At 41.8% G+C, this 9,920-nt stretch overlaps 1 protein-coding gene and 1 pseudogene across 1 annotated transcript; one reads left to right on the plus strand and one right to left on the minus strand.

Annotated features, from left to right (window-relative positions):
* Positions 1-1,070: 1,070 nt before the first annotated feature.
* On the minus strand, positions 1,071-1,275 carry LOC113466653 (annotated as a pseudogene).
* A 729-nt stretch (positions 1,276-2,004) lies between these two features.
* LOC113466648 (ubiquitin carboxyl-terminal hydrolase 34-like) lies at positions 2,005-6,644 on the plus strand. Its single transcript, XM_026822237.1, has 5 exons — positions 2,005-2,176; positions 3,517-3,613; positions 4,944-5,075; positions 5,855-6,011; positions 6,430-6,644. Exons 2-5 carry the CDS (start codon positions 3,603-3,605, stop codon positions 6,619-6,621), a joined length of 492 nt encoding a protein of 163 aa, XP_026678038.1. The 5' UTR covers positions 2,005-2,176; positions 3,517-3,602; the 3' UTR covers positions 6,622-6,644.
* The last annotated feature ends 3,276 nt before the right edge of the window (positions 6,645-9,920 follow it).

Here is a 9,920-nt window from a genome sequence, read left to right on the forward strand (position 1 = left end):
ATGTACTTGAACGTTGTTTGTGTATTTGCGTTACCGACCTCAGTAGCGCAGTTGAAAGACGAGGGGCTCATAATCTGAAGATCGGTGGTTCGAGTCCCCAGCGTAGTGAAAATTTAAGAAGCAGTGTGGGGTTGCAATATTAAATATTTATGTAGTTGTGACATCATTTTGTGCAAGCATTTTCCCTGAAGTAAGCATTTTCTCATATTTCAGGTCCAGCTAGGTGAAGGTTTAGCTCTGGAAGCGGAAAAAGTGCTGAACAATCTTCTATGTTTCAATACGGAGAAGTCAATCCGTAAGAAATTCATAGAGGGATGTTTGGAAAACATCGAGAACAACAGGTAAGAAAAGAGTTCTTATAATTAAAGACGGAAAAAGTTGTTTCGTCACCGGTTTTTATTTCAAGTCTGCATTAATATCCAACGATAAAAAATTTAAACCAAAATCTTTTTTAATAGAAAACATAATCTTTCTAAAAGGTATTCGTATTGATATTGAATTTTATATGCCTGGTTGTTCCCTTTCTTGAAAGAAGTATGCAATTATAACTGCGGCCTTTTTAGTTCTACTGTGACCAACTGACCATTGATATGAACTAGTTCAAATTTGTTGCTAAATTAATTAAATCACTCTAATAAATCTAAAATCTAAATGAATAAATTTAATCACTGGTACCTATTAACTATAGTAATGAAAAAATTATAGTTAAGTCAGTCATTAATAATAATTCTTTCCCCCCTCCACACAGGTCGGTAGTGATCTCTCTCAAGCTCCTCCCCAAGCTGTTCTCCTCGTTTCAAACCTCCCCCTACTCGCACCCTTATTGCACACCTAGACCATAAAAGGAATATTCCTACCTAAATTTCAGCTTTCTAGGTGTTGTGGTTCTAGAGATAGAGCGATCAGTGTGTGAAATGTGAATGAGTGAATGGATCTCGTTCTTATAATATAAGATTAGTACTATTGAATTCTTGTCTTGTTTCAGTTGGGTATGGCAGCTATGAAGGCGTCCAATCAGATCTCAGATGAGTCTCCCTCAGTCAAATGGAGTGATACGTTCATAGCACATGGGGGACTCCGACACCTGTTTGATATATTTATGTCAGGTAAGAACTTATGCGAGGCCCAAATTTATCTGTTTAGGTCCAAATTTCGAGATGAATCATTAAAGTAGATCTATGAAGCTCTATTAATGGGAAATCATTAATGTAGGTCTATTAAGCTGATAAGAACAGATACTACACTTTGATCTTAGCCAAAAGGCCGAGAAGCGATAGTCAGCTCCCATGGCGTAGTGGTCACTGCGCTCGCCTTGCACGCGGGAGACCCGGGTTCGATTCCCGGCGGGGTCAAGAAATTTGGGCCCAAATGTATCTGTTTAGGTCCAAATTTCGAGATGAATCATTAAAGTAGGTCTACGAAGCTCTATTAATGGGAAATAACTCTCTTTGTTCATTTAACCACGCATGTTATTATTGATTACACTAAATAAAGTAAAACTCTTTTAAAGGTCAACATTGACATCCCATGGGTGTTTCCTTCAGGAGTAATAAAAGCTTGGCGAATATGAAATCTTGGAAAGTTTTTACCCCCGGCCCTGGTTGTCGGATCCAACTCAGATTTCGTACCAAAATAATGCGTATTTCAAGATCTTTTATATGATGTATTTTTTTTTTTTTTTTTTTTTTTGCCAATGTGTTTAGCGTTTTATTTCGTAGCAATATTCTTGTAAATTTCCTGAGGTTTCATATCCTTGTAATCTTGAACGTTGATTTTGGTCTAGCACTTGGATTTTTTTACAAGGTTTAATTTTTTATTCGACCATTATATGTAATTTCATTTTAAACGTGCTCGCTTGTTTCCAGGTAAACTGAAGAAGAAGCTTCGTGCAGTGTAACCTTGAACGTTGATTTTGGTCTAGCACTTGGATTTTTTTTTACAAGATTTAATTTTTTATTCGACCATTATATGTAATTTCATTCTATACGTGCTCGCTTGTTTCCAGGTAAACTGAAGAAGAAGCTTCGTGCAGTCGGAGAACCAGAAGGCCAAGTTCAGCGCGGTAAAAGACCTGTTCCACACCAGCCCCGGTTCTCTATTAGCAACGAGGTGGAAGATAATGACGATGATAACGAAAGTGATGAAGATGATGATGAGGATGATGAAGATGAAGATGGTAAGTTGAATGACTTTAGGAATAGAATAGAATATACCTTGTTTATCCTGCCCGAATAGGACTGAAAAGTCCCTTTACCCCAGCAGTCTAAGGTTGTGGTTTGAATCCAGGCAGGAGACGGAGACTAAACATATTCGGAAGGTATGGGTTTGTACACTGCTTTCAAAAGATAAGTCTAGTGTGTTTTCCTTTCGGTAAATTTGTAGGTATGATTGAAGGCAAAAACACAAGAGGAAGACCACCACTGGACTACATCAAACAAATAATGGAGGATATGAACGTCACAACCTACTACGATGACTTTAGATCTAGAGTTTGTGGTTCGAATCCAGGCAGGAGACGGAGACTAAACGTATTCGGAAGGTATGGGTTTTGTACACTGCTTCCAAAAGAAAGTCTAGTGTGTTTTCCTTTCGGTAAATTGACCCATGGGGAGTTACCAGCAAGAGTTATCGAAGGCATGATTGAAGGCAAAAACACAAGAGGAAGACCACCACTGGACTACACGAATCCAGGTGGAGACGGAGACTAAACGTATTCGGAAGGTATGGGGTTTGTACACTGCTTTCAAAAGAAAGTCTAGTGTGTTTTCCTTTCGGCAAATTGACCCATGGGGAGTTACCAGCAAGAGTTATCGAAGGCATGATTGAAGGCAAAAACACAAGAGGAAGACCACCACTGGACTACATCAAACAAATAATGGAGGATATGAACGTCACAACCTACTACGATCTCAAGGGGAAGGCAGAAGACAGGGAAACATGGCGTACTGCAGCAAACCAGCCTAATGGCTGTTAACCAATGTCACAACCTACTACGATCTCAAGGGGAAGGCAGAAGACAGGGAAACATGGCGTACTGCAGCAAACCAGCCTAATGGCTGTTAACCAATGATGATGATGATGAAATTGACCCTGAAAAATTGACCACTGCTTCAGTGAAAACTGAATGGAGTAGTGGTCAATTTTCCAGTTTCCCCAAAAGGAAAATACACCTAAACTTACCTAGATACTAATGTTACCCTGAAATTGACCCTGAAAAATTGACCACTGCTCCAGTGAAAACTGAATGGAGTAGTGGTCAATTTTCCAGTTTCCCCAAAAGGAAAATACACCTAAACTTACCTAGATACTAATGTTACCCGTTTCAGGTGAAGATGAGGAGGACGAGGAAGAGGGAGATAGCGGAGCGGAAGACCTGAAGAGGAAGAACAATGTTAGTTCAATATGTTTATTTAATGTTTATCAATTTGACAAAAAATTGTAAAACACAAGTCTTGATAATATATTAAAACTACATGGGAAAGTGATAGGTAAAAGTACTAATGTTACCCGTTTCAGGTGAAGATGAGGAGGACGAGGAAGAGGGAGATAGCGGAGCGGAAGACCTGAAGAGGAAGAACAATGTGATAGCAAATCCTGCAGACATGGTCATAAGGTACGTCACCATCGAACCGGGAACCTCCGGTGTGTAAGTCTAGTGCGATACTCACTCGGCCGCGGAGGTTAAATGCCTTTTTCAACAAGATTTCTAGTTTTTGCTTTCTCGATGCACAAACTTTTTTTTTAAGTGGTAGAGGAAACTATTATAACGGAGGTCATCTTACCGTCCTGAAAGTGGAGAGAGAAGTAAGGACAGGATAGGAGAGAAAGGCAGCCGTTCTGAGAACGAGCCTTATCTGCTTAAGATACAGGTCGACCCGGGCAGGAATGGAAACCGCCCTAGCACTTACAAGTTAAACGCCCTACCCTCCAATCAACTAGCTTATTTGAATGTTTCAACACAGTTAAAATTTCGGAACGGCTGGCTTTCTCCTAACCTGTCTTCCTTCTCTTTCGCTTGCGGGACGAGAAGACCTTAGCAGTTTGAGTTCGCTCTATGAAATCTCTTCAAAGTTCTTTCACATACATTATTAAATCCGTGTGATTTGCCCATCAGGTCTGGTAGCAGTGAATCATCTAAACTTACCTATACGAGTATGTAATTATGTACTAATGTTACCCGTTTCAGGGGAAGATGAGGAGGACGAGGAAGAAGGAGATAGCGGAGCGGAAGACCTGAAGAGGAAGAACAATGTGATAGCAAATCCTGCAGACATGGTCATAAGGTGCGTTACCATCGAACCGGGAACCTCCGGTGTGTAAGTCTAGTGTGATACTCACTCGGCCGCGGAGGTTAAATGCCTTTTTCAACAAGATTTCTAGTTTTTGCTTTCTCGATGCACAAACTCTTTTTTTTTTTTTTTTTTTTTTTTTTTGTAACGGAGGTCATCTTACCGTCCTGAAAGTGGAGAGAGAAGTACGGACAGGATAGGAGAGAAAGGCAGCCGTTCTGAGAACGAGCCTTATCTGCTTAAGATACAGCAATGTAGCAGTTGTTTCATTGCTACGAAATAAAAACGGCGGTGAAACACTCATCTTTAAAAAAATACAGGTCGCCCCGGGCAGGAATGGAAACCGCCCTAGCACTTACAAGTTAAACGCCCTACCCTCCAATCAACTAGCTTATTTGAATGTTTCAACACAGTTAAAATTTCGGAACGGCTGGCTTTCTCTCAACCTGTCTTCCTTCTCTTTCGCTTGCGGGACGAGAAGACCTTAGCAGTTAGAGTTCGCTCTATGAAATCTCTTCAAAGTTCTTTCACATACATTATTAAATCCGTGTGATTTGCCCATCAGGTCTGGTAGCAGTGAATAGAGTTCGCTCTATGAAACCTCTTCAAAGTTCTTTTACATACATTATTAAATCCGTGTGATTTGCCCATCAGGTCTGGTAGCAGTGAATTCCTGCGAAGTTCCACCCCTGATTCTGGTGGCGGTGCGGCTGTGATAAGTGAACTGGCCAATCTGGTGCAAGGTCAACAGAGACAATTCCTGAGGAACTTTAGACCTCCTACCAGGTAACATTTGTGTTTTTTCCTACAATAGCTAAGGAACTTAACTTTGGTGTTTTTGAAACATGTGCCCTCAATACTGCTATTTCGAGACCGACGGCCGAACCTTACCTTTCTCGAGCTTCGGCCCAAGAAGACTTTTGTTCTATGTTTTATATAGACCCTCTCTGCAAAGTTTGATCGAGGTGGGGGAAAAGTAATTTAAATTAAAAAGAAAAATTATAAAAACGACTAAACAGGGTTTTGCTTTGAACTTTTATACTGTATTATTGAGCCCAAAAAATATATAAAACCTTTATTAGACTCGGGACGGTAAGACCTTAGCAGTTACAGTTCCCTCTATCAAACCTCTTGCGAAAATCCTAAGAGTGTGTGTTTTACTTTCTATTCAGGAGCCAGGACATAGTAGAAAGTAACATGAGCGGAGATGATAATGTTTTTGAAACATGTGCCATGTGCCCTGAATACTGCAATTTCGAGACCGAATAGCGGCCGAACCTTACCTTTCTCGAGCTTCGGCCCAAGAAGATTTTTGTTCTATGTTTTATATAGACCCTCTCTGCAAAGTTTGATCGAGGTGGGGGGAAAACTAATTTAAATTAAAAAGAAAAATTATAAAAACGACTAAACAGGGTTTTGCTTTGAACTTTTATACTGTATTATTGAACCTAAAAAATATATAAAACCTTTATTAGACGCGGGACGATAAGACCTTAGCAGTTACAGTTCCCTCTATCAAACCTCTTGCGAAAATCCCAAGAGTGTGTGTTTTACTTTCTATTCAGGAGCCAGGACATAGTAGAAAGTAACATGAGCGGAGATGAAGAAGAAGGTTCCCTCTCTTCTAGAATGAGTAATAAGAGTGAGAAGAATATGGCGGATTTTGATGGCGAGGATTCGGCGTGCGATGATGAACTGGCGCAGTTGGCGGCGACGGCGCAGGTAAGCAGGAACAGAAGGTCCCGGGTTCGATTCCCGAAGACGACGAAAATCACGCTGGGAAATATCATTAAATTTCAAATGTTACTTTTTTTTCGTCTTCACTTTGCACTTGAAGGTAATCGCACCCTTATGCGAGCCGGAGTGAATTCGAGTAAAAAGGTCAAGGGGAGTGAATTCAAATTCATTACCTCCCATTCTCGTGTTGACTTAATACCTTTGTGGGAAGTATGGTATCTCTTCTTGCTCATCTGATGAGGGACGAAATACAAAATAAAAACGGTCACAAAACACTGATCTTTTAAAATAAAATAGAATAAATAATATTATACATGTTAAAATCTTTAGAAAAAGGCCCTAATAGCTAATTTCCTAGGATTGGTAAACAACAACAATAAAACCAAACATATTTTGGTTTCAGTTCTGCTCGCAAGCTCACATGTCCCCTCAGCTGATGTATCATTCCCGGTTTCTACACCAGAGCAGTAAGCTGGCTAAGGAGATGGCTCCCATACTGTCTCAGTTTAACATAGACTCCGTGTGTAAGCCGGGTAAAACTCTCCTGTGGGATCTACTCCAGGATGAAAACATTGTGAGTACCTACCAACCTTAATGATGCAGTACAGCCGTGGGCAAACGACGCCCTGCCAAAGAATTTTATCCGGTTCGCAAATGGTTATTCCGAATTTCAGCGAGCTCTTGAGTTCACTCTCAAATGCACTCATCACATACCTACTCCTAAATGTACTTGAGCCAGCCTAGTTAGCTTAGTTGGTAGTGCGTCTGCCTTGTAAGCGCTAGGCCGCGGGTTCGATTCCCGCCCGGGGCGGATCCACAAAGAATTCATCTATAATTTTCGCAGGAACACGGGGCTGGCTCGGACACAATCCGTATGATCACGCAAGGTTCCGAACTGACCATGGACTACGAAGAGAAAACCCTCGGCGAGATCGGGTTCAAGGATCAGCAACTGTTGTACATTTCCCCGGGCATTAGCCGGTCCAAGAAACGTGGGGTGGAGTGCCCTTCCGCGCTGCCCCCTCCCCCTCAACACTTGCTGCCCACTCTGCTACTGCTGCTGCCCGGGCACTTTGAACATCTGTTTCACCTCATGAGGACTCTGAGCTTGATGAAGACGCCGACGAAGGGTGGCGTGAGTAGATGTTTTCGTTTCAGTGTTTTGCTTGTGTAGATCCCGGTCCCGGGGTTGATTCCCCTCCCGTCGAATTATTTTGAGGTCTTTTCTATTATAAAATTACATTAGTTTCCTTCCTATGGGATAATCAAAGTAAAAATGAGTGCGCTTGTCAGAAATATCAATCAGTAATGTAATTTTATAATAGAAAAGACCTCAAAGTAACCTGCCTCGGTGGTGTAGTGGTCAAGGCGCTCGCCTGGTAAACAGGAGGGCGTGGGTTCAATCCCAGCCGAGATATGGAATTTTATCCTCAATGTAATTTGAGAATTTGACCACAATAATAGTAGTAGCCTACTGCTGGAGTAAAAAGACTTTTAAGTAATTTGAGAATTTGACCACAATAATAGTAGTAGCCTACTGCTGGAGTAAAAAGACTTTTAAGTCATATGCGAGCAGTATAAATAAACACTATTATTATTATTACAACTGTAGATAAACTTCATGACTTGACTTAGACTCGAACCAGCAACCTCCAGATCCGAAGTCCAACACGTTAACCACAACACGACTGAAGTTGGTTCATCGACTTATTTTGAGGCTTCTATAATAAAGATGATTGTTTCACCGCCGTTTTTATTTCGCAGCAATGAAACAACTGCTACATTAGACTCATGTACTCTGTGTCGGAGCATGCCCATCCCGTAGTATGCCTCTCATCAGATTGGTGAGAACTAACTCTATACGTCTCGTTTGGGATTTTTCGCAATTTGTAAGGGATCCTAACTTCCATTTAATTTTCCCCCAAAGCCTGATATTGTAAATTATCTTCTTTATCACCGCCGTTTTCAATTTTCCCCCAAAGCCTGATATTGTAAATTATCTTCTTTGTCATTCTCCCCAGCATCATGTGTTACATCCGCGGGGTCAACTACTGTCGCGTCGCGTTTGGGACATCCTCATGCTTCTACCCACCTCCCCTACCCTGGTACGCGGGTTCGAAACCCTGGGTGGCGAGAATTCTGTGAGTCTCGAACAGCTGATAGACCCCGCCTCCCCGCAGAAGCTTATGTACTCGCTCTGTATTGTGGAGTCCTTGAGTCGACCCTCGTCTTATCGACAAAAAGTAAGTTTTCCTTTTAAGACTGATTTTCAATAAAATAATGAGCAAAGGCGACGCTTGATTACAATACAAAACAGCCATATCGATCTCTTGCGAGATGTGGCCTTCTCAAGGAATTTGTAGATTATGATGCCAAGTAATTATGTAGATTACGCTTCCAGAATTCGCGGTCTTGAGCGGATTTTTGCCTCCCGCCTCCCCCCAGAAGCTTATGTACTCGCTCTGTATTGTGGAGTCCTTGAGTCGACCCTCGTCTTACCGACAAAAAGTAAGTTTTCCTTTTAAAACTGATTTTCAATAGAATAATGAGCGAAGGCGACGCTTGATTACAATACAATACAGCCATATCGATCTCTTGCGAGATGCGGCCTTCTCAAGGAATTTGTAGATTATGATGCCAAGTAATTATGTAGATTACGCTTCCAGAATTCGCGGTCTTGAGCGGATTTTTGCCAGTTCTTGCCAACTACTCCTTTCAAATCTTTGTCCCATCGGTTGGGTGGTCTGCCTCTGGGTCTAACTAATTCTCTAGGACTCCATTCGTTTACTGTAAAATACGGTCGCGCTGCGCGCTCCCTATTAGCTGCAAACTAAAAATATAAACGAAACTCAAAATGTTGGTCGAGAGCGGAACATTTCTCTCCCGCAGTCTCTGCACTCTGTGTATTTCTTATCATTCTCTAGGACTCCATTCGTTTACTGTAAAGTACGGTCGCGCTGTGCGCTCCCTATTAGCTGCATGCTGCATAGTTATCAAACTAAAAATATAAACGAAACTCAAAATGTTGGTCGAGAGCGGAACATTTCTCTCCCGCAGTCTCTGCACTCTCAGTTTAAACTCGGTTTAAGTTAAACTCTCGGATTAAGACGATGGTCTGGTGGGTATGCTAACCCTACTGTACAATATTCTACGCCATTCTCCTTCCTTCAAGTCGTCGCCTACTGGACATGATCTGTTGGAAATGGTGAGTGATAGCGATCTTGGCCGAAAGAATGGAGTGAATTCTACGTTGTTTCTTTAAGGCCGAGGGCCACAAATCGGGTTTAAAACTCGGTTTAAGTTAAACTCTCGGATTAAGACGATGGTCTGGTGGGTATGCTAACCCTACTGTACAATAAACTCTCGGATTAAGACGATGGTCTGGTGGGTATGCTAACCCTGCTGTACAATATTCTACGCCACTCTCCTTCCTTCAAGTCTTCGCCTACTGGACATGACCTGTTGGAAATGGTGAGTGATAGCGATCTTGGCTGAAAGAATGGAGTGAATTCTAAGTTGTTTCTTTAAGGCCGAGGCCACAAATTGGGTTTAAAACTCGGTTTAAGTTAAACTCTCGGATTAAGACGATGGTCTGGTGGGTATGCTAACCCTACTGTACAATATTCTACGCCACTCTCCTTCCTTCAAGTCGTCGCCTACTGGACATGATCTGTTGGAAATGGTGAGTGATAGCGATCTTAGTTGCAAGAACCGAGTGAATTCGAAGTTTTTTTTTAATCTGGTGTGAACATCACACGACTTGCTGTCACATTTGCGGAATACGTACGTAGGTATTTGAGAAAAAAAAAAAGATTATAACCTGCCTCGGTGGTGTAGTGGTCAAGGCGCTCGCCTGGTAAACAGGAGGGCGTAGGTTCAATCCCAGCCGAGGTA

This window comes from Diaphorina citri, unplaced genomic scaffold (genome assembly GCF_000475195.1).
Source record: "Diaphorina citri unplaced genomic scaffold, Diaci psyllid genome assembly version 1.1 scaffold306, whole genome shotgun sequence".
Classification (NCBI taxonomy): Eukaryota; Metazoa; Arthropoda; class Insecta; order Hemiptera; family Psyllidae; genus Diaphorina; species Diaphorina citri.